This window comes from Pleurodeles waltl, chromosome 5 (assembly GCF_031143425.1).
Source record: "Pleurodeles waltl isolate 20211129_DDA chromosome 5, aPleWal1.hap1.20221129, whole genome shotgun sequence".
Lineage (NCBI taxonomy): Eukaryota > Metazoa > Chordata > Amphibia > Caudata > Salamandridae > Pleurodeles > Pleurodeles waltl.
Genome location: NC_090444.1, coordinates 195,837,018 through 195,861,311, shown reverse-complemented (window position 1 = coordinate 195,861,311; position 24,294 = coordinate 195,837,018). Strand labels below are relative to the sequence as shown.

Sequence of the window (24,294 nt, the reverse complement as noted above, 5' to 3'; positions counted from 1 at the left end):
ATGGGGAGGGGTCACTGGCCTGAAACCAGGTGGTAGTCTCCTCTGCTATCCCAGTAGACTGTTTGCTTGGAAATGACCTGAAGTCCTCAGCATGGGCTGAGGTAGAACTCAAAACACATGCAGCCATGCTGGGTATCCCTGAACTGGTGTGTGTCAAGACAAGAGCACAGTGCAAGGCTCCGGGTGAAAAAGAGGTGCTGGAATAATGGCCCAACCCTCCAAGAGAAAAAAAAGAAGACTGGGGAACCAGCTTCAACACAGCAAAAAAAAAATAACCACTCTTCCCAGGAAGAAGTTCTGCCCTCTGAGGGAACTGAGCCCATGGAGTTGGAACCTTATCAGGTTGAACTCTTAGGCCCAGGGGGACCCACAAGGGAACAGCTGTGTAAGGGGCAAGAAACCTGTCCCTCTCTTGAAGGCCTTAGGCAGCAAGCTCCTGAAGAGACCAATGGAAAAATCAGTGGAACACATAGGGTCTGTTGGGAAGATGTACTCCTTTACAATGAGGCACGAGATCCCAAACCTGGTGCCACTGGGAGAGTGGTAGTGCCTCAGGAGTTTAGAGAGTTCATCCTGACCTTAGCCCATGATATTCCACTTGCTGGGCATTTGGGACAAACCAAGACTTGGGAGAGGTTAGTCAACCATTTCTATTGGCCCAACATATCCCAGAAAGTAAAGGAGTTTTGTGCTTCCTGTGCCACCTGTCAAGCCAGTGGTAAGACAGGTGGCCATCCAAAGGCCCCCCTCATTCCACTTCCAGTGGTGGGGGTCCCCTCTGAAAGAGTTGGAGTGGACATAGTGGGTCCACTTGAACCTCCCACAGCCTCAGGGAATCAGTATATCGTAGTAGTAGTGGATCATGCTCCTAGGTACCCTGAAGCAATTCCCCTTAGGTCCACTACTGCTCCTGCAGTAGCCAAAGCACTCATTGGTATCTTTACCAGAGTGGGATTTCCTAAGGAGTTGGTATCTGACAGAGGTACCAACTTCATGTCAGCATACCTGAAACACATGTGGAATGAGTTTGGTGTGACTTACAAATTCACCACACCATACCATCCACAAATGAATGGTCTTGTGGAAAGATTCAACAAGACATTGAAGGACATGATCATGGGGCTCCCTGAAAAGCTCAAAAGGAGATGGGATGTCCTCTTTCCATGTCTGCTTTTCACCTACAGAGAGGTGCTTCAGAAGGGAGTAGGTTTTCCCCCTTTGAACTTCTGTTTGGCCATCCTGTAAGGGGACCACTAGCTCTTGTGAAAGAAGGCTGGGAGAGACCTCTCCATGAGCCTAAGCAAGATATAGTGGACTATGTACTAGGCCTACGTTCCAGGATGGCAGAGTACATGGAAAAGGCAAGTAAAAACCTTGAGGCCAGCCAACAACTCCAGAAGATGTGGTATGACCAAAAGGCTGCTATGGTTGAGTTTCAGCCAGGGCAGAAAGTCTGGGTTCTGGAGCCTGTGGCTCCCAGGGCACTTCAGGACAGATGGAGTGGCCCTTACCCAGTGCTAGAAAGAAAGAGTCAGGTCACCTACCTGGTAGACCTAGGCACTAGCAGGACCCCCAAAAGGGTGATCCATGTGAACCGCCTCAAACTCTTTCATGACAGGGCAGATGTAAACATGTTAACGGTTACAGATGAGGACCAGGAAGCTGAGAGTGAACCTCTCCCTGATATCCTCTCCACTGACCCTAAAGATGGCTCAGTAGATGGAGTGATCTTTTCAGACACCCTCTCTGGCCAGCAGCAGGCTGACTGTAGGAAAGTCCTACAACAGTTTGCTGAGCTCTTTTCCCTAACCCCTGGTCAGACACACCTGTGTACCCATGATGTGGACACAGGAGACAGCATGCCTGAAAAAAAAAAACATTTTTAGACAGTCAGACCAAGTTAAGGAAAGCATCAAAGTGGAAGTCCACAAGATGCTGGAATTGGGAGTCATTGAGCACTCTGACAGCCCCTGGGCTAGCCCAGTGGTCTTAGTCCCCAAACCTCACACCAGAGATGGCAAGAGAGAGATGAGGTTTTGTGTGGACTACAGAGGACTTAATTCTATCACCAAGACAGATGCCCATCCCATTCCAAAGGCAGATGAGTTAATTGATAAATTGGGTGCTGCCAAATACTTGAGTACCTTTGACTTGACAGCAGTGTACTGGCAAATAAAAATGGCACCAGGAGTAAAATAAAAGACAGCATTCTCTACACCTGATGGGCACTATCAGTTTACTGTGATGCCCTTTGGCTTAAAGAATGCCCCTGCCACCTTCCAAAGGTTGGTGAATCAAGTCCTTGCTGGCTTGGAGTCCTTTAGTGCAGCTTATCTTGATGATATTGCTGTCTTTAGCTCCAGCTGGCAGGATCACCTGGTCCACCTGAAGAAGGTTTTGCAGGCCCTGCAAGCAACAGGCCTCTCTATCAAGGCATCCAAATGTCAGATAGGGCAGAGTACTGTGGTTTACTTGGGACACCTTGTAGGTGGAGGCCAAGTTCAGCCACTCCAACCCAAGATCCAGACTATTCTGGAATGGGTAGCTCCAAAAACCCAGACTCAAGTCAGGGCATTCCTTGGCTTGACTGGTTACTACAGGAGGTTTGTGAAGGGATATGGATCCATAGTGACACCCCTCACAGAACTTACCTCTAAGAAAATGCCAAAGAAGGTAAACTGGACTATAGAATGCCAACAGGCCTTTGACACCCTGAAACAAGCTATGTGCACAGCACCAGTTCTCAAAGCTCCAGATTACTCCAAGCAGTTCATTGTGCAGACTGATGCCTCTGAACATGCGATAGGGGCAGTTCTGTCCCAGACAAATGATGATGGCCTTGACCAGCCTGTTGCTTTCATTAGCAGGAGGTTACTCCTCAGGGAGCAGCGTTGGAGTGCCATTGAGAGGGAGGCCTTTGCTGTGGTTTGGTCCCTGAAGAAGCTGAGACTATACCTCTTTGGTACGCACCTTGTAGTTCAAACTAACCACAGACCTCTCAGATGGCTAATGCAAATGAAAGGTGAAAATCCAAAACTGTTGAGGTGGTCCATCTCTCTACAGGGAATGGACTTTATAGTGGAACACAGACCTGGGACTGCCCATGCCAATGCAGATGGCCTTTCCAGGTACTTCTACTTAGAAAATGAAGACTCTCTTGGGAAAGGTTAGTCTCATCCTCTTTCGTTTGGGGGTGGGTGGGTGTGTGTAAGGAAATGCCTCCTTGGCATGGTTACCCCCTGACATTTTGCCTTTGCTGATGCCAAGTTTTGATTTGAAAGTGTGCTGGGAACCTGCTAACAAGGCCCCAGCACCACTGTTCTCTCCCTAAACTATACCTTTGTCTCCACAATTCGCACAACCCTGGCACTCAGGTAAGTCCCTTGTAACTGGTACCTTTGGTACCAAGGGCCCTGATGCCAGGGAAGGTCTCTAAGGGCTGCAGCATGTCTTATGCCACCCTGGGGACCCCTGACTCAGCACATACACACTGCTTGCCAGCTTGTGTGTGCTGGTGGAGAGAAAATGACTAAGTCGACATGGCACTCCCCTCAGAGTGCCATGCCAACCTCACACTGCCAAGGGCATAGATAAGTCACCGCTCTAGCAGGCCTTACAGCCCTAAGGCAGGGTGCACTATACCACAGGTGAGGGCATAGGTGCATGAGCACTATGCCCCTACAGTGTCTAAGCAAAACCTTAGACATTGTAAGTGCAGGGTAGCCATAAGAGTATATGGTCTGGGAGTCTGTCAAATACGAACACCACAGGACCATAATGGCTACACTGAAAACTGTGAAGTTTGGTATCAAACGTCTCAGCACAATAAATGCACACTGATGCCAGTGTGCATTTTATTGAAAAAAGACACCCAGAGGGCATCTTAGAGATGCCCCCTGAAAACATACCCGACTCCAGTGTGGGCTGACTAGTTTTTGCCAGCCTGCCACACACCAGACATGTTGCTGGCCACATGGGGAGAGTGCCTTTGTCACTCTGTGGCCAGGAACAAAGCCTGTACTGGGTGGAGGTGCTTCTCACCTCCCCCTGAAGGAACTGTAACACCTGGCGGTGAGCCTCAAAGGCTCCCCCCTTTTTGTTACAGCGCCACAGGGCATCCCAGCTAGTGGAGATGCCCGCCCCACCGGCCACTGCCCCCAGTTTTGGTGGCAAGGCTGGAGGAGATAATAAGAAAAACAAGGAGGAGTCACCCACCAGTCAGGACAGCCCCTAAGGTGTCCTGAGCTGAGGTGACCCTCACTTTTAGAAATCCTCCATCTTGTGGATGGAGGATTCCCCCAATAGGATTAGGGATGTGCCCCCATCCCCACAGGGAGGAGGCACAAAGAGGGTAAAGCCACCCTCAAGGACAGTAGCCATTGTCTACTGCCCTCCCAGACCTAAACACCCCCCTAAATTCAGTATTTAGGGGCTCCCCAGAACCTAGGAAACTAGATTCCTGCAACCTTAACCAGAAGAACGACTGCTGACCGGAAGCCCTGCAGTGAAGACGGAGATGACAACTGCTTTGGCCCCAGCCCTACCGGCCTGTCTCCCAACTTCGAAGAAAACTGCAACAGCGACTCATCCAGCAGGGACCAGTGACCTCTGAAGCCTCAGAGGACTGCCCTGCAACCAAGGACCGAGAAACTCCCGTGAACAGCGGCCCTGTTCACCAATCTGCAACTTTCTTGCAACAAAGAAACAACTTTAAAGACTTCACGTTTCCCGCCGGAAGCATGAGACTTTCCACTTTGCACCCGACGCCCCCGGCTCGACCTGCGGAAAGCCAACACTTCAGGGAGGACTCCCCGGCGACTGCGAGCCCGTGAGTAGCCAGAGACAACCCCCCTGAGCCCCCACAGCGACACCTTCTCGAGGAAATCCAGAGGCTCCCCCTGACCGCGACTGCCTGTAACAAGGGACCCGACGCCTGGAACCAACCCTGCACCCGCAGCCCCCAGGACCTGAAGGAACCGAACTCCAGTGCAGGAGCGACCCCAGGTGACCCTCTGCCGAGCCCAGGTGGTGGCTACCCTGAAGGGCCCCCTGTGCCTGCCTGCATCGTTGAAGAGACCGCCGGGTCTCCCCATTACTTCCTATCTAAAACCCGACGCCTGTTTGCACTCTGCACTCGTCTGCCCCTGTGCCGCTGAGGGTGTACTTTCTGTGCCTGCTTGTGTCCCCCCCCAGTGCCCTACAAAACCCCCCTGGTCTGCCCCCGAGGACGCAGGTACTTACCTGCTGGCAGACTTGAACCGGGGCACCCCTGTTCTTTTATTCTTTTTTGAAGCCTATGTGTTTTGGGCACCTCTTTGACCTCTGCACCTGACCGGCCCTGAGCTGCTGGTGTGGTAACTTTGGGGTTGCCTTGAACCCCCAATGGTGGGCTACCTTGGACCCAACTTTGAGAATTGTAAGTGTTTTACTTATCTGCAAAACTAACTTTTACTGACCTCCCCCAGGAACTGTTGATTTTTGCACTGTGTCCACTTTTAAAATAGCTTATTGCCATTTTTAGAAAGACTGTATATGATACTGTGATTATTCAAAGTTCCTAGAGTACTTAAGTGAAATACCTTTCATTTGAAGTATTACTTGTAAATCTTGAACCTGTGGTTCTTAAAATAAACTAAGAAAATATATTTTTCTATATAAAAACCTATTGGCCTAGAGTAAGTATTTTAGTGTGTGTTCCTCATTTATTGCCTGTGTGTGTACAACAAATGCTTAACACTACCCTCTGATAAGCCTACTGCTCGACCACACTACCACAAAATAGAGCATTAGGATTATCTCTTTTTGCCACTATCTTACCTCTAAGGGGAACCCTTGGACTCTGTGCACACTATTTCTTAATTTGAAATAGTATATACAGAGCAAACTTCCTACAATACCTAATAAATTTCGTTTTAGGTTACACTATGAAAAGTTGTAGCGAATGGAATGAAGGTGGAACTGCCTTCGTCAATGATTTATGTAGTTACCTTAGTCTCACACTTTTGCTTGGCAATCCTAGACTGTCATTTATGTGTATATAAGTGGCTTCCAACGGTATACCAATAAACATGTTTCTAATGCCATACAAACAGCAATGCCAAGACAAGACTGTAATAATTGTTTTAAAAAATGGCAATAAACATATGTATAAAAAACAAAATATAGAAATTTGCTAAAATCGTACATTACATTTCTAAGCCCATATTTCAGGACACAATAGGAAGAAGCGTCCAACTCTCTAGTACAATCAGCCACAGCTTCCCTCTCATATACTTGCAACCCAAACTATTTAGATGATAAGCTACCAATTTTGCAGCAGACCTACCACTTGGGTATTTATTCCCCACATCCTACTGCTTTTATAATGAGTAGGGCCCTTCCCAAATGCAGCCAAAGAGGCACAAAAAAGCTCTTGCAATCGAACAAGGCTGCTTTCAACTGACAGCATTGCTTTCAGTGTGCCCAGACAATGAAGGCAAGGCTTGCACTAAAGCCCTGTGATTGATTATAGGGACCTACAGAACAGATGATGAGAAACATGAGCACACAGGACAAAAGAGAATGGGGAAGCTGCAGTAGGAGATGCAGCTAGAGACAAAGATGATGTGGGGTGGGGGCCAAGGCAGTGGAGATGGACGAAATATGGCTCAACTTCCATTTAACTGCAGGTGGGAGGAAGAGTGTGAGCACATCACAGACATGTAAGTGATCAAGGACTGAAAGTTCTTCCTTATAGTCTAACTAAATTAGGTGAACAAAGGTGTTTGGTACACCACACAAAATCCATCTATCCCCATCGAGAGTTCACTCACAGGCAGCAGGCCACCATTTCATTGAACCTGTCACACCACAGTGATTATACAAATGGGCTGTATCTTGGGGACTCTCTCTTATTAGGCATACTTTAGTGATCCAGACATTAGAAAAAGTCTAAACCCATACATATTTGACAACATCACCAGGATTCTTCAAGCTCTATACTAGCTCCATTTGGAAAGATACAACTCAATCAAGACAATCTGCATCACCTGTCGATCTATTTTCAGCACTGAGTCCGTCTTCTTGCACCTCAAACTCCGTAATTACTGCTAAAGAAGGACCTTGACATCCAGACTGCCACCAGACTGGACCATCACTTCTTTGTGAATGTTTTAATTTGGAGGTAGTCCATTCTCTCTACAGAACAATAAGCTCAGAAATTGTCTCCTTGGGGGACAAACTCACTACGGTTCTCGGCCCACCCGCAGCCATGATACATTTAGAATGCAGACTAAGAAGTGTAATATTAAAAAAAAAACAAGGCAGCAGTCCTTTCTCATCCATTCATCAGGATCTGGAACAACATCCCCAGATCCATCAGCACCGCGCTAATGATTCTCCAATTTAGGAAAAGGTTGACATCTCTTCACTTTAAAGAACAATACTTCAAAGTGTGCTAACAGTCCACAACAAAGATTCCCCTCCTATTACTTGGGCTTTATACTTGTCTTTCACCATATACAGTGCTTCTCTGCCTTTGGCTAGTTTTACACTATAGAAATACTTTATACATACATACAAAATAACTTCTTTACAAACACCTGGTAATCCAAAGAGCTGTAAACACTTACATGGACTGCTCAGTCACTGGTTAGTAAGTATACATATATAGGCATAATTCTATCTCCCATACCCTTCTTGGCTACAAATTCATAATGACAAAAATGTAGCAGACCTTCACACCTCTCACACAATGTCCAAGGTGATGTACATAGGCCACACTATTCGCCCACTGCCTACCAGACGGGTGCTATTACAGGATCTATTCTTATCCAACTGTACTGAAAGAGACTACAGGGCCAAACAATGGTACGATGCACTGTACACATGCAAACTGTGCACTTCATATGTTACAATCACAGACTAGCACAGTGAGCTATAAAATGGCATCGAAAAGCGTTTAGACCAATAGGAAATATTTATCTAAACAAAACAAAACCAAAATGACAAAAATCCACAATACACAAGTGAAGTTATCAATAAAAATGCAAAAAGAGTCTTTAAGTGGTTTTAAACACACACTAGCGCTGCTAGCTTGAACATGTACCTGGTGCGCGTCAAAAATAACCCCGCACGGGCAAGTGTGCATCAAAAAAGGGCTTGCGAGTTGTTGATTCCACTCACAAGCAGGACCGTGTGTCGTTTCTCCTTTCGCCGGGTTGGGTGCGTTGTTTCTTCTCTCCGCAGGAGAGCGATGCGTCGATCCGGTCAGCACTCTCAGGTCCAGGCAGGCCTTGCGTTGTTTTTCCCCACACAGCAGTACTTGAGTCAGAAATCCAGTCGCACGATGATCCGAAGACCCCGCAGTGCGGGTTGTGATCTCCCAGCCTCCGTCAGCAATGCTGCGCGTCGTTTCTCCTGCTCTGTGCGTCGATTCTTCGGTCGCGTTTCCTGCAAGCGTCGTTTCTCAGCTGCAGAGCCGGCGGCGCGTCGTTTCTTCAGCCACAGATCGGAGTCGCGTTGATCTTTTCCCCACTTGGCACTGTGTGCGTGGATTTCCTTGTCTTTAGGTTGTCACCTTCTCCTTTCAGGGTCCCAGGAACTGGATGGGCACCACAGGGCAGAGCAGGAGTCTCTCCAGAGACTCCAGGTGCTGATAGAGAGAAGTCTGTGCTGTTCCTGAGACTTCAAACAACAGGAGGCAAGCTCTAAATCAAGCCCTTGGAGATTTGTTCTCAAGATGGAAGGCACACAAAGTCCAGTCTTTGCCCTCTTACTCTGGCAGAAGCAGCAACTGCAGGATAGCTCCACAAAACACAGTCACAGGCAGGGCAGCACTTCTTCTTCAGCTTTTCAGCTCTTCTCCAGGCAGAGGTTCCTCTTGTTTCCAGAAGGGTTTCTAAAGTCAGTGGTTTTGGGTGCCCTTCTTATACCCAATTTCTCCTTTGAAGTCGGCCTACTTCAATGTAAAATCTCTTTTGAACGTAAAATCCTGCCTTGCCCAGGCCAGGCCCCAGACACTCACCAGGGGGTCGGAGACTGCATTATGTGAGGACAGACACAGCCCTTTCAGGTGTAAGTGACAACACCTCCCCTCCCTCCTAGCACAGATGGCTCATCAATATATGCAGGCTACACCCCAGCTCTCTTTGTGTCACTGTCTAGTGTGAGGTACAACCAGCCCAACTGTTAAACTGCCCCAGACAGGGAATCCACAAACAGGCAGAGTTTCTAAAAGTGCCATTTTCAAACACACAATCTTAAAATCAACTTTACTAAAAGATGTATTTTTAAATTGTGAGCTCAGAGACCCCAAACTCCACATGTCCATCCACTCCCAAAGGGAATCTACACTTTAATGAGATTTAAAGGTAGCCCCCATGTTAACCTATGAGAGGGACAGGCCTTGCAACAGTGAAAAACGAATTTAGCAATATTTCACTGTCAGGACCTATAAACCACATTACTATATGTCCTACCTTAACCATACACTGCACCCTGCCCTTGGGCTTACCTAAGGCCTACCTTAGGGGTGTCTGACATGTAAGAAAAAGGGAAGGTTTAGGCCTGGCAAGTGGGTACACTTGCCAAGTCGAATTTACAGTTAAAACTGCACACACAGACACTGCAGTGGCAGGTCTGAGACATGATTACAGAGCTACTTATCAGAGCTACTTATGTGGGTGGCACAACCAGTGCTTCAGGCCCACTAGTAGCATTTGATTTACAGGCCCTGGCACCTCTAGTGCACTTTACTAGGGACTTACTAGTAAATCAAATATGCTAATCAAGGATAAACCATTTACATACAATTTACACCTAGAGCATATGCACTTTAGCACTGGTTAGCAGTGGTAAAGTGCTCAGAGCTTAAAAGCCAACAGCAACAGGTCAGAAAAAATAGGAGGCAGGAGGCAAAAAGATTGGGGATGACCCTGCATAAGCAAAAACGTCCAACACTGCACAAATGAAGATTTGAGCACAAATAGCATTCCTCTTGCTCGCTCTCTCCTTCTGTGTACATATTACACAACTAAGAAATGAGGTTAAGCTTGTGTGCAAATAGACAATAACGCTATTGACAATTGTTAGCCGTGTACCGATCAGTTATTTGGTTCATGTAGGAATAACACTCGATATAATTCTATTTGTCATCTAGTAACCAGGCTTCTCCCAAAAAAGATTTTGAAGTTCATAGAGAGGTGTGTGCAAAGTTCTTAGTGTGCAACCTTTATGTATTTCTTGCAAAACTATAAAAATATGTTAAGGTCACAACTATAAAAAAATATGCTAAGGTCACGAAGCTCTATGCGATTTAGGCTTTCCTATGAAAAGGGGATTTTTCACAATGCTTTATTATCATATACTCAACTTTCAACAATTCGCATGTATAACATTATTTTCACACTTAAGTGATGAATCACGAATAGAAGCTTAGGAAGGCACGCACCTAAGTACAAAATATTTTGTAGTGAAAATATATTGGGACACCCTGTGAAGCACTCAGACACCAATAATCGAGAACTACACGAAACTTTACATGCACAATAAAAACGTTGAATTCCTATTCATAACCTGTTGCCACACTGATTATTTACTTATTAGTTGTTACAGATGATTACATTGCGCGTAGCAAGGACCTTGCCTCAAGGGCAGCAGATGACTTCACATGTGTGGAGCGATATTCTTCGACCTTCAGAAGCGGTTTGAATATTGAGTTTTTTAGACGGTTCCATGAAGCTAGGACATTTGAGTTCGAGTTTTTCATGAAGATTATTCTAGATACTGAAAGTGCGTCCCGATAATGCCTGGTTGAGGGTGTGTGATTTATACCGGTATGCTATGCTACATGTATTTTTTTTTAACCAAACCATGGCTCCACCACATACAACTCCTGTTGACAAGAGGAACTTAAAGCAGTTAGGAAAAGAAAGATAAAGGCGCCCCTGAGCTTTATCGACCTGAAAGATTGCTTCATCCCTCTTATAGAGGCAAGCTGGGGTGATCACTGGGGTGACATAAACCATATACCTTTTGTCTCCACCTGGCACATTTGTTCCACATGTAGTTGTCTCAGAATTTGTGTTTTCTTCAAGTATAAGCACCTTCATCTTAGCCAGTTCTGTTCACCCCTGCGGGGACTGCCATTGCTTAATAAGTGCCTGTCCTCGTTTGCTCCAGTCAGGAGCAAACATTTATCAAGATGGCATCGATATGCTCCTGGAAAGCTTGGGGCCTGATTTAGATATTGGCGGAAGCGTTACTCCATCAGAACGGTGACTGATATCCTGTCCATCAAAATCTAAATCCGATTGTATCATATGGGATTCAGATTTTGGCGGATGGGATATCTGTCAGAGGTGTGACAGAATAACCCGTCTGCCAATATCTAAATGAGGCCCTACGTTTGCTCCTAAGGCTGACACAGTGCCTAAAAACTGCTGGTGCCAGATTGTGCTACAGGTAATAACTAACGTTCCTCCTTCCCATCTCACATACGGAATATTAATTTAGGCAGCATGTGAAGCAAGGCATACACCTCTGTAATAATAGCCTGAAATGTGGTGTCTTCACCTTCGCTTTTTTAGTGATATAACCGTGGGCACTGGGAGGTAGCATGATCAGTTGCGAATTTTCTGAATAACCACATATGTTGCTCCCTTAGTCTAATGTTGCATGTTCTGAAGAATTTGAAGGATGCCTTGAAGGCTAGAACATAATCAGGCAATGTTTCTGCAAGATCAATGGGATTTCTCATAGGTTTAAGGTGCCACACAAGGATGAGAGGCACATGATTTTTTTTACAACTGTGCAAGCACATTTCATTGTTAACAACTAAAACGGGAAGAGGCTAACAACTAAAACGGGAAGAGGCTGTTTGTTAAAAAGGCCAATGACTCCTTTAAGTAGTTTAAACAAGGCCTAGCCATAGCCTCCTGTGTTCGACATTTTTAAGGTTCACTAAATATTTTGCATTCCAGAGAACATAAGCCCTATCAGAATTGTTCCTGTTTTACTACAGTAGCAACGCCGTTAGTTTCAGCCAGATAAAGGTGGATGGGGGGGTCCTACAGGAGGGATGTCCAAAGATGGCTAGCATGTCTACAATGCACAGGAACCTCTGAAATAGTTGAGTAAGGCACCCTCACAATCAGAAACAAGCCAGACTAGGCCCTCAGATCCCTTGACTAGAATGCATGTTCCTGTCTCTTCCCTTTATCATCATTTAGGGATTATAATACAGCAAAAGACAGTGGAAGTAAGTTCACTCAGAACTAATTTTCTGCTCCATCTTTACTTATGTTTTAAGCAATTGGGGAAATAAGGCCAAACCTAAGACAGAGGCGCAGCTGGTGGCTTTTGTGGAGCAGTGGCATTACTTTCAACGTCCAACTTGGCTCTAACAATGGAATCTCCATCGGTATCACCTAAAATTTTCATAACTAGTCTAATGCTTGGATCTATGTCAAAATACAGTAATCTTTGATAAGATAAATTAGCAATACAAACACAAAAGACAATTGTGTTCACAGTAGGAAGTGACATCTAAATGTAAAATAATTCTTTGGAATTGAACAGAACACATATAAACAGCAAATGGAAGCTCACCAGACACATTATATTGTGTTTCATTTCCTTCGTAGACCAATGTCTCATTCATGTATAAAGCATACTGGGTTATAATGCCATTCGGTTTCCTTGGGGCAGGCCAGGATAAGAGTAATGAAGCAGGCAGGGATTTTGCTGTTGGTGGCTGGACATCTTTGGGGGCTGAAAGAAAACAGATGTGCACACTGTTTGTAACAGCTTCACATTGTAGGTATTTTTGTATTATTCCCAAATATTTCAATTGAACATAATGGCCAAAATACAATATATCACATTTTAAGACTGGAAAAGAAGCTAGAGGGAATGAGGTCAACTGAAAACTGCTTCCACTGGTTTAAATTCATTGAAGTCAAATGTTGGATAAGTGTTCTTTCTTTTTATACTGGCACGAAGCTCAAGACGATGCTTCAAAGCTGCCTTCATTTAAATCTATGCACATAGGAGCTGCAAGACAATTGGCACTATTAAATAAACCCCGTATTGAATCCTTGTTGAAAGGTGTGACTATGGGTATGAATAACAAAGCAGTTTCCATGTTTAACACTGTAATTCACACAAAGACAATTCACAAATCTAGAAGTACCTACGTTATGAATGAGTGCCGTCCTAAGCTGTTCTATTATGGAGGTGTAATACATATGATGGCTGAAAATATATTTAATAATAGGTTATTGAAAACATGTCATATGATATGATCTATTTTATGAGCTAGGTTATAGCAACTGGCATGACAAAGGCTCTGGAAGCAACTGTCTCAATGTTCTACAAATAGGTTTTCTACTTTTTATCTAAAATGTTAATCTTACTTGTATATTCTACTTACACTGCAACTAGCTAAAGACCCAAAACATATTCATCCTTACACATATAGACCACAGCACAACTTTCACACACAGACTATACCGCACTCAAGACCCACACAAGGACATACACATTTTACAGAACAAAAGAATCTGTTACATGACAAAATCCTGAATAATCTTTGGGAGAGGCCATGTGTGTGTTTACGCAAGACCCTTCGACTATCGGTCACTTTTCACACCAAATTCATTATTCCGGTCAACCCTTTCTCTCACTGGTAAACAGGGAAAAACTGGCAGCCTTTCCAAGTTCCACCATTTACCATCCTCGATGCACCACACAATCCCTCACAGCAACCAAACACTCCCTCAGCAACATGTAATTCTCTTCCATTCTTTTCAATTGAGTTAGATTGCACATATTCCATTTTTTAGACCAGTTGCCTCTTATATTCTGGTATAAAAATAACTTACCCATTTAAGATCTAAACACCTTAGATCATGGAACTCTTCCTCTTAAAGGCACAACAAGTAGATGTTTCTGTGTCCATGTTAGGTGTAGTCCTGATAGCTCACATAATTTCTCAATTACTGCATTTAATCTGAACAATTAGCCAAAGACCAATACAAATTATTTTAAATTACTCTACTCCATCTCTCAACAAGACTATTGATTTTAGGGTAATACAACAAAGCCCTTAGGTGCTTCACACCAAACGTTCCCAAAATACCCTTGAATTCCAATTCAGTACATTTCACTCCATAGTTGGTCACAATTGCGTTAGGAATTCCCACCCTAGCAAACACAATTTGCTAAAGGGATACCAATACTTGGTGACTGTACCTGCTAGATCCTAAATTCCAGGCCATCCAGTACATACAAACCTTAAGTCTCAATAGGTCTTCATCAAGGTTCATAGCCTCCACCAGTCTTTTCTCTGAGGTGGAAACTTTATAGGAACACCTACAGTACACATTGTTTATATAATGGAGATTGTGCCATGTCTTGTAATGTTAAATGTGGTGGTGCTCTATTGTGCAGTCGGCTAGTCGTTGAATGGTGGTTTTAACCCTGCAAGTGAGTAAATCCCTGTAGATCCAGTGCATGATCACTTAAGGCAACAGAAGGAAGTACTGAGTGTATGCTTCCTAGGTAGCAGATGCATTTTTAGCCTCCCACATTAAGGCGTTTGATGAGGCCAAACAAAGCTAGAGACCTTCTAGTAGACCTCCAGGGGTTTCTTTCATAATACTGCATCACTCATGTAAGGGATTAGATTCTAGAGATGGTAATGTGTGACAGGTATGTTGGTGCATTTTTGTTGTGTGTTATTTTGTTGTGCTGGTGACATGTTATGTTGTATTTTTTGTGCTGCTGTGTCTTTGTATTACATTTTGCAATTTGATATTGTTCTTTTCTACTGCAGTTGTTGTGTTTTGTTTCCATGTTCTCTGTTACATTTTGTGTTATTATGTTGCTCTGAGTATGTTATTGTGTTATGTTCTGTTGTTTGCTTTCCTTATGTCAACAAATGCTGCTATCTTTCCCGCCAAAAGCAGCACATACTGTGAAAGGTCATGTGACAAACAACCATTTATCACTGCCGAAGGTCATAAAATAACACTGCTCAAGCTCCTCAAGAACTTAAGGCACCACTCAGCCCAAAACAGTGGTAGAACTAGTGGTTGATTTAGGTGATCAGCCCATTGTGATTGCAGCAACAAATCCACTAAGTTCTGTAGAAGTATACCTAATTCACTCATGAAAAGAGGCAAGTTCAAAATGCAGTTGTGCTGTCTGCACTGCCTGTATCTTCCCTACAGGCATAAAGAAGGGTTTTGTTGAAGACACATGGCTTCATTACGAGTTTGGCAGAGGTGATCACTCCATCCCAAATGTGACGGATATCCCCTCCGCCGTATTACAAGTTCCATTATATCCTATGGTACTTGTAAAGTGGCGGGCGGGATAATCATCACATCTGCGACAGAGTAATCCCCTCCGCCAAGGTTGGAATCAGGCCCAAAGTAACTAGAGAAAGATCTCACCAGTTATTGAGAATGATGCGCAGGGTACTGAGAAATATCTCTCAAACCTTGTTAAGACAGAGCAAAATGAAATCTGAGGCCTAGGGGAGTAACAATTACATGTACATTTTACAAAATGACTCAGCCTAATGGAGCCTAGTGAAACAGGTTGTATGCCAGAATATCATTATCAAAATTATCACATGGCTGAAATAATATCGTTAACAAAAATACTGTCCTCATGGCTCTAGATTTCTGAGAGGGTTGGACCTACTGTTAATGATGAAGCAAACTAAAAGATCAAATATTCAGTTACCCCTGGAAAAAGCAACATCAAGAATTTTAAGATTTCTAGATATTTAATATTTTGCAGATTCAATACCAATATCTTCGTCCTTCATAATAAAAAGGATGAATGAATTCCATAGCCTTATGCTGGCTGGAGCATAGCACTTGCCCATTAGTTCCTCCTGTCCATAATACCTCATTCTGTGTGTCTTCCCGCAGGTGCTCTACATTCCTTTCTAGTTAGGTTTCCCAATATGGCTGCTGCAATTTGATTCACCTGCAATTTCCATGTGATTTTCTCAGGGTGATTAGAGGCCTCACCCCTTAGTTCAGATGAACGCGGAAAGTGTCTTTACAGTCGACTGGATAGCAGCTGCCCTTGCAGTATTTTTCAGTCTGCTGACAGGTCTCACTGTTTAAGCCTGTCTCCCAAGGATGCCCGTATGGGCTATAGGGCTCATTTTTCCAGCTTTGATAATGCGGAAGTAGTGGGGCTACTGACCTGCATGCCTGCGCATCTCCATAGATGCACAGCACTGTGAAGCCTTGCAAGATCTTCTTCTTAGAAGGCCTGGTCGGCTTGTTCCCTCGGTGGGCTCGTGAAAATACAGGGAGTGCAGAATTATTAGGCAAATGAGTATTTTGACCACATCATCCTCTTTATGCATGTTGTCTTACTCCAAGCTGTATAGGCTCGAAAGCCTACTACCAATTAAGCATATTAGGTGATGTGCACCTCTGTAATGAGAAGGGGTGTGGTCTAATGACATCAACACCCTATATCAGGTGTGCATAATTATTAGGCAACTTCCTTTCCTTTGGCAAAATGGGTCAAAAGAAGGACTTGACAGGCTCAGAAAAGTCAAAAATAGTGAGATATCTTGCAGAGGGATGCAGCACTCTTAAAATTGCAAAGCTTCTGAAGCGTGATCATCGAACAATCAAGCGTTTCATTCAAAATAGTCAACAGGGTCGCAAGAAGCGTGTGGAAAAACCAAGGCGCAAAATAACTGCCCATGAACTGAGAAAAGTCAAGCGTGCAGCTGCCACGATGCCACTTGCCACCAGTTTGGCCATATTTCAGAGCTGCAACATCACTGGAGTGCCCAAAAGCACAAGGTGTGCAATACGCAGAGACATGGCCAAGGTAAGAAAGGCTGAAAGATGACCACCACTGAACAAGACACACAAGCTGAAACGTCAAGACTGGGCCAAGAAATATCTCAAGACTGATTTTTCTAAGGTTTTATGGACTGATGAAATGAGAGTGAGTCTTGATGGGCCAGATGGATGGGCCCGTGGCTGGATTGGTAAAGGGCAGAGAGCTCCAGTCCGACTCAGACGCCAGCAAGGTGGAGGTGGAGTACTGGTTTGGGCTGGTATCATCAAAGATGAGCTTGTGGGGCCTTTTCGGGTTGAGGATGGAGTCAAGCCCAACTCCCAGTCCTACTGCCAGTTCCTGGAAGACACCTTCTTCAAGCAGTGGTACAGGAAGAAGTCTGCATCCTTCAAGAAAAACATGATTTTCATGCAGGACAATGCTCCATCACACGTGTCCAAGTACTCCACAGCGTGGCTGGCAAGAAAGGGTATAAAAGAAGGAAATCTAATGACATGGCCTCCTTGTTCACCTGATCTGAACCCCATTGAGAACCTGTGGTCCATCATCAAATGTGAGATTTACAAGGAGGGAAAACAGTACACCTCTCTGAACAGTGTCTGGGAGGCTGTGGTTGCTGCTGCACGCAATGTTGATGGTGAACAGATCAAAACACTGACAGAATCCATGGATGGCAGGCTTTTGAGTGTCCTTGCAAAGAAAGGTGGCTATATTGGTCACTGATTTGTTTTTGTTTTGTTTTTGAATGTCAGAAATGTATATTTGTGAATGTTGAGATGTTATATTGGTTTCACTGGTAATAATAAATAATTGAAATGGGTATATATATTTTTTTGTTAAGTTGCCTAATAATTATGCACAGTAATAGTCACCTGCACACACAGATATCCCCCTAACATAGCTAAAACTAAAAACTACTTCCAAATATATTCAGCTTTGATATTAATGAGTTTTTTGGGTTCATTGAGAACATGGTTGTTGTTCAATAATAAAATTAATCCTCAAAAATACAACTTGCCTAATAATTCTGCACTCCCTGTAAGTGTTGTAATGGCAGTTACACATTTGAGGCTTGGTTTTTCAGACGTGGTATTCACCCATTTCATCTCTATTTGCAATTCCAGTGTGTGGAGTTACTATGATGATGCTCCTGGACGCCATTTATCCCGTGGTTGGCACTTCCTTGTGTTGCACTTTTTTTTACAGCTGCTTAAATTTATAGAGCCAGCTCCCTGTTCCCAAATGTACCATACTTTCACTTGTATTTTCTGATCCTAACAGCACCATACTCTTTCAGCACAAAAGGTTATTTTTTTGCTCGTAGTGGGTGCCTTGGACTCCGCATGTGGTTTTATTCACCTTAGGCACAAATTGACATCTTAACCTGGTCCCATGTGATGTAGTACTTTCTTTGGAAGGTGTATGGTTGGGACGAGCCAGTGGAACACTCTAGGCAAGGAATAAAGGCATTTTGATTGTTTTACTTAATAACAAGGCTCTTCATGTCATTATTTTGCACACCTGGTCATTTGTGGTTTCAGTCAATGTGATGCACCTATGCTTTAGCTGCATCAGTCACATTCCAATACATACATTTTCCTCCACTAGGCCTTCTTTTGTCCATTGTCCTGAAGACGCACATAGCCAGAAGGGCCAAAACACATCAACATTTAATTTATAGGAGCCTCTAGAAAGTTGAAAGCTTTCCCTTAAAATTTTTGTAGTGCACTGGCCCAAGATTAGAAGACAAGTGTGTCTTCTGTTTGTGTACCTTGTGTGGGACTACCTCTGACTGTGGACTTGATGTACATATTCTGAAAAAAGCCACAGATATAAATACGCATTGGAAGAGCAAAGAACACTCCAAAGCTGTCATTTATCGCTGTGTTTGATGTATTTTTTATGTAATGATGTGATGGGTAGCCTCTTATTTTTCAGTTTTTATTGGAAATGTGGTGTTTTAAAACTATATATATATATACACATATATTTAGAAACATGTATATTGTTTCATGTCCTTTTTATGTTGATTTAGATGTTTACTCCAGGTAGGAGCAATGTGAGTACAGGGTGTTGAGCTTGTGTAAAGAGGTTTCATTAATTATTTTTGTGTGATAAATACATCAATGTAATGGTGATAAATTAAAGTTCTCACTGTTTAATTGTTCTGTTTGACAATTGGTTCTCACATTATACGCCTCTTTTCTTTATTCTGTTTATTGCCCAGGGAATGTGGGGTCATTTGGACAAACCCCAATAGTATGATAACTGTGGGCTACCCAGGGCCTACATTAGGGGTGAATTATATGTAATAATAGAGGAGTTTAAGGCTTGTCAAGGGGTTTTAAATGCCAAGTTGACATGGCAGTCACACGGCACCCATAGGCTCTGCAGTGGCAGACCTGAGACATGTTTAAAAGGCTACTTAAGTGGATGGCACAATCAGTGCTGTAGGCCCAATAGTAGCTTTTAATTTACAGGCCCTGGGCACATATAGTGCACTTTACTAGAGATTTATAAATAAATTAAATATGCCAGTTGTGGATACTCCAATGTTACCATGTCTTAGGGGAGTGAGCACAAGCACTTTAACACTGTTTGGCAGTGGTAAAATGCCCAGAGTCCTAAGGCCAACAAAAAGATCAGTAAAAAAGAGAGGCAAAGTGGGCAAAATGTTTGGGGGAATATACATAAATAATATGTGTTGCCTAGTGGCGGTCACCACTAGGTAGTTATAGTTTCTATAGAAAAATCAGTTTTTTCCTTGCCTATACCTTTGGCGCAGCTTGACGAATCTTCACAAAAAGACCCAAAACAATGTGACAGTCAGCTGCTGTTTAGAAAGTTTAAGGGTGATCTGTCAAGCGGGGCAGAGAAAAAGGGGGTGATCAAAAAAAGAGCGTTTTCCATGTTAATTACCATGGGGATTCTGAACAGTGATAGCACCTGAACTACTGGACGAAATTACACCAAGGAACCCTTTTTGTTATTTGGTGTAAATACATTCAGTAGTTTTTGAGGTATTAAAGAAAATCCAAATTTGTATGTAAAGGGACGAGAAGGAATCGCAACCCCTCCCAATCTCGTGAAGAGACCTTATTGGCTACCAACACTTCAACAAGGAAGTGTTGGCAGCCATGTTGGAACTTGGCTTCAACTGAGTCCCTAAAATATAGGTAAAAAAAAAATAAGAAAAAGGGCCAGGGTAGGGACACCCTGACCCCTTAGCTCTGGTGCTGGGGTCCCAGAGGGACCATCTCAGAGCAAAAAAGTATTTGTTTAAATTTTGGCGGACGTCCACAGAAAATTGAAAGAAAAATAAAACAAGTGCAGGCTCCTGTGCTTGTTTCTATGAAGCCCCCGGATGGGCCAGGTCCCAGGGACATTAACATTTTAATGTGGGGGGGGACGCCCAGTCACCCACGCAGCCCCAGAGACACCATCTCCCCGGGGCTTAATTCAAATTTAATGCGGAGAGGGGCATGTGGCCTCCCCACAGCCCCGGGGACCCCCAGGAGCTGACAGTCCTCACTAAGCAAAAACAAACGAAGTCTGGTTTCTAACAGTGGGAGCTGTCAAACAGGGTGCATTTGGGTGGGTCAGGTAATTTGTGTGGCAATGGTATTTTTAGGGTTGATAAGGGTATTTGGGTAGCAAGGGTAATTTAGGGTGGGTTGGGCATTAGGGTGGCAAGGGCAAATTCAGGGTGGGTAGGGGCATTTGGGTGGGAGGAGAATTTTTTGGGTTTAGAGGTGGATGGGTCTCAGGGGTTGGGGTAGATAAGAAACATTTATAACTATATAAACATATATATATATATACATATATATATATATATATATATATATATATATATATATATATACAGTATATATATATAAATATATATATATATATATATATATATATATATATATATATATATATATATATATATATATATATATATATATATTTTTTTTTTTCTCCTGGAGTGCCCGTGTTTTCCTGTTGTGACTGTGTTGGAGTGGGCAATGTGAATATTGTGACCAGAGGCCGCACCGGTAGCGGACCACCCCTACCCTGGTGGAGTGACACTTATGCTTATGCGACGTTTGTCATTGCTTTACAGAAATGACCATCCCTGCCACCGCTGGATTTGAAGGTTGGTAGAAGGAGCCAGTTGAGCGCCAGCTGGGTGAGTGGATACTCTCACTCGGACTAGGAGTCTCCTGGCAAGCATCTACGTGGATTTGACATTGGCAGCAGTATCGTGTGTTCCGAATAGGATCGCTTGTTCGGAACGAGCTGAGGAGAATGGAGTTCAACGCCAAAAGATAGTCATGGCAACAAACCTGATCGATGGTGATATAGAGAGGCTGGAGGCTGATAATCGTAAGAGCGATGATGTGACAAGTAGGGGCTGTGTGAACGACGCATTCTTGAATTTGACAGCAAAAAATGTTTAACTTGGTGAAGCTGAAGAAAAAGGAAATCAATAAGTCGTGAGAACTGGCTACACTAAATAGATACCTGAAGGTAAATAGGATTCTCAGGGGACTTTGTATTTTCACAGTTCCAACCTATGATCACCCTCATCAGGACTATTAGAGGAGTGGGTGGATTTTACAGCCAAAGGGAGTAGGGGCATGATGCAGATTTTAGTTAAATATGCAGGATTAGATCTACAGAACATATGTAATGAGATCAAAGAGATAAAAGAGAGTTTAGAGGATGACCGAGACCAGGAACAACAAAGAACTAATGGAGAGATGAGGTTGAGGCTGGGGAAACATGAGGAAGCAGTAAAACGAAAAAGCAGCAAAAATTTCAGTGCGATAATACGATTATGCTGAAATAAGAATTTGACATTTTCCTGCAAATATGATGTTTACAGAAAAGAGATGAGACAAGAAGATACCCAGAAAAAACAGGATGTAATTTTGACCAGTTGAAGTTCGGACATAAGCATCGACAGTGATGATTCAAGTGCAATGAGTAAAATGGGAGAAAGGCCGAGGTTTCAAGACAAATACCGTTTGCTGCGACAGACGGAAAGAGTGAGACCAAACAATATCTCTCCCAAAGGCAGGGGAAGAGGCGTAAACAAAGGACCCAGTCAGTGAACTGCTCTGCCTCCCCGTAGCTCCACCGGCAAGTAGAGCCCTTCGTTCCTCTGAACTCTGACCTCTGTCAGGCACTCGAGGCCCTCCTCCACCCGCAAGCTTCTGCCTGCGCCTCATCACTGGTGTCTAGTGGGTGAGCTCTGCTCTTCTACTAGGCTGCCCTCTGCCTCTCTTCTCCTTTTTGACTATTTTGCCTTTGTTTCACTCTTGTGTGCTTTTCCTTCTGTGTTCTGTCCCTTTTGTGTCCCTTTTGTCTTTCTGCATTTCACTCTCTCCTCTCTGTTTCATTCTCCTCTCACTCCGCTCTCACTCTCCCCCTCTCTCTCTCCCTGCCGCTGCTGCCCCTGTGGCCCCACCCCACTCCTCTCTCTCTCGCACTGTATCCCCACCACTGCTGCCCCCACAGCCCCACCCCCTTTTTTTTCATGCCACTTTCCGCCCCGCCTCCCAGCTGCCCTCTCCCCCCCCTCCTAAGGCAAGCCCGTCTGCACCCATCTGCGCCTGATCGCGCCCAGCGCCGGAACCCCTGGTTCTTGCTCCCCCCGCCACAGTGACGCATGACACTGCTACGACGGCATCACCCTCTACACACTCAATGCTGGCAGCTCATCCACCTGCCACCAGGCTGCCCAGAGGCTCACCCGCGGACCCTTCTCCTGCCGGAGCTGCACCTTCACCAGCCTCCATGCCAGTGACCCGCCCGCCAGGGCAGGAAGCAACCATCTCAGATGCATCCTATTCAACACCCGCTCCGTCCACAAACACGCCATCGAACTCTGGAACCTACTTGACTCAGCTTCTCAGGACGTCGCCTTCCTGACCGAGACCTCGATGAAGCCCTCCTCAGCGCTCAACATCACCATAGCCATCTTGGACGGCTACAAGATTACCCGTAGGGACCACACCAACAGACCAGGAGGAGGCATCGCCATCATCCACAGGAATACCCTCAGAATCACGACCAGCAACAAAGACACCTTTAGCGCTGCCGAACACCTACACTTCCAGATCCACACTGATCCAAACACCACCCTGAGAGGGACCCTCGTCTACAGACCCCCCGGACCCTGACAGCAGTTCAGGGACTCCATCACCGACATCATCAGTACGCACGCTCACGCATCCATAGACTACATACTCCTTGGGGACCTGAACTTCCACCTCGAGAACACCAACAACTCCTCCTCCACCCTGCTCGCCAACCTCGGACTCAAGCAGCTCGTCACAACACCCACCCACTCCGCAGGACACACACTCGACCCCATCTTCTCTGCCAGTAAACATGTCTACTTCAGCCACAGCACCGAACTTCACTGGACTGACCACCACTGCATCCACTTCACCTTTGAGAAACCCACAATGCACCACCACCCGCACCAGATTCCCGACCCCAGCTGGAACAAGGTCACCGAAGGCCAGCTGATCACCAGCCTCTCCCGGAACCCACCAATCGACACCACCGACACAGCCACCCGCAACCTCAGGCAATGGATCGATGACTGTATTAACACTCCTGCCCAGAAACCTTCAAACAGACGCACCAACAGAAAGGCCTTCTGGTTCACCGCCGACCTCCAAGAATCCAAGAAAACATGCCGAAGACTCGAGAAGAAGTGGCTCCAAGAACAGACTCCGGACAACCACACAGCCCTCAAGAATGCCGTCCGCAGACACCGCTAACTCATCCAAACTGCCAAAAGAGCCTCCTTCAAAGAACGTATCGACAACAACGCACACAGCTATAAGGAGCTCTTCAACATCGTGAAGGAACTTTCCAACCCTGGTTCCAACACCAAAGACATCTCGCCATCGCAAGACCTCTGCGATTCCCTATCCACATTCTTCTACTGCAAGATTGCAGACATCCATGGCAGCTTCAATAGCTAGACCAACGCCCTCCTCAAGAAACCCAAGGCGACCCAAAGGACCTCAAGAACTTCTGGCCCATCTCCCTGATCCCCTTCCTGGCAAAAGTCATCAAGAAGATTGTCAACAGACAACTGACCCGCTTCCTCAAAGAGAACACCACTCTGGACTTGTCCCAATCTGGATTTCACAGCAACCATAGCACCAAAACTACCCTCATCGCCGCCACCGACATCAGAACTCTACTTGACAACGGTGAAACCGGTGCCCTCATCCTCTTGGACCTTTCGGCTGCCTTCGCCATCACACTCTATGCACACGCCTCAACGACGCATGGATCTGCGACTGAGCCCTGGACTGGATCACCTCCTTCATCACTGGCAGAACCCAGACAGTCCGCAACCCTCCATTCCGCTCTGATGTCATCAATATAATCTGCAGCGTACCTCAGGGGTCATCCCTCAGCCTGACCCTCTTTAACATTTACATGACACCGTTC

General features: G+C 44.9%; 1 protein-coding gene across 1 annotated transcript in view; it reads right to left on the bottom strand.

Moving 5' to 3' along the window:
- USH2A (usherin) overlaps positions 1 to 24,294 on the bottom strand; it is a 3,586,186-nt gene that overhangs the window by 1,960,555 nt on the left and 1,601,337 nt on the right. Inside the window, exon 32 of the mRNA XM_069233891.1 lies at positions 12,589 to 12,750. Coding sequence (XP_069089992.1) covers positions 12,589 to 12,750 — 162 coding nt within the window. The remainder of the gene's footprint in view (positions 1 to 12,588; positions 12,751 to 24,294) is intronic.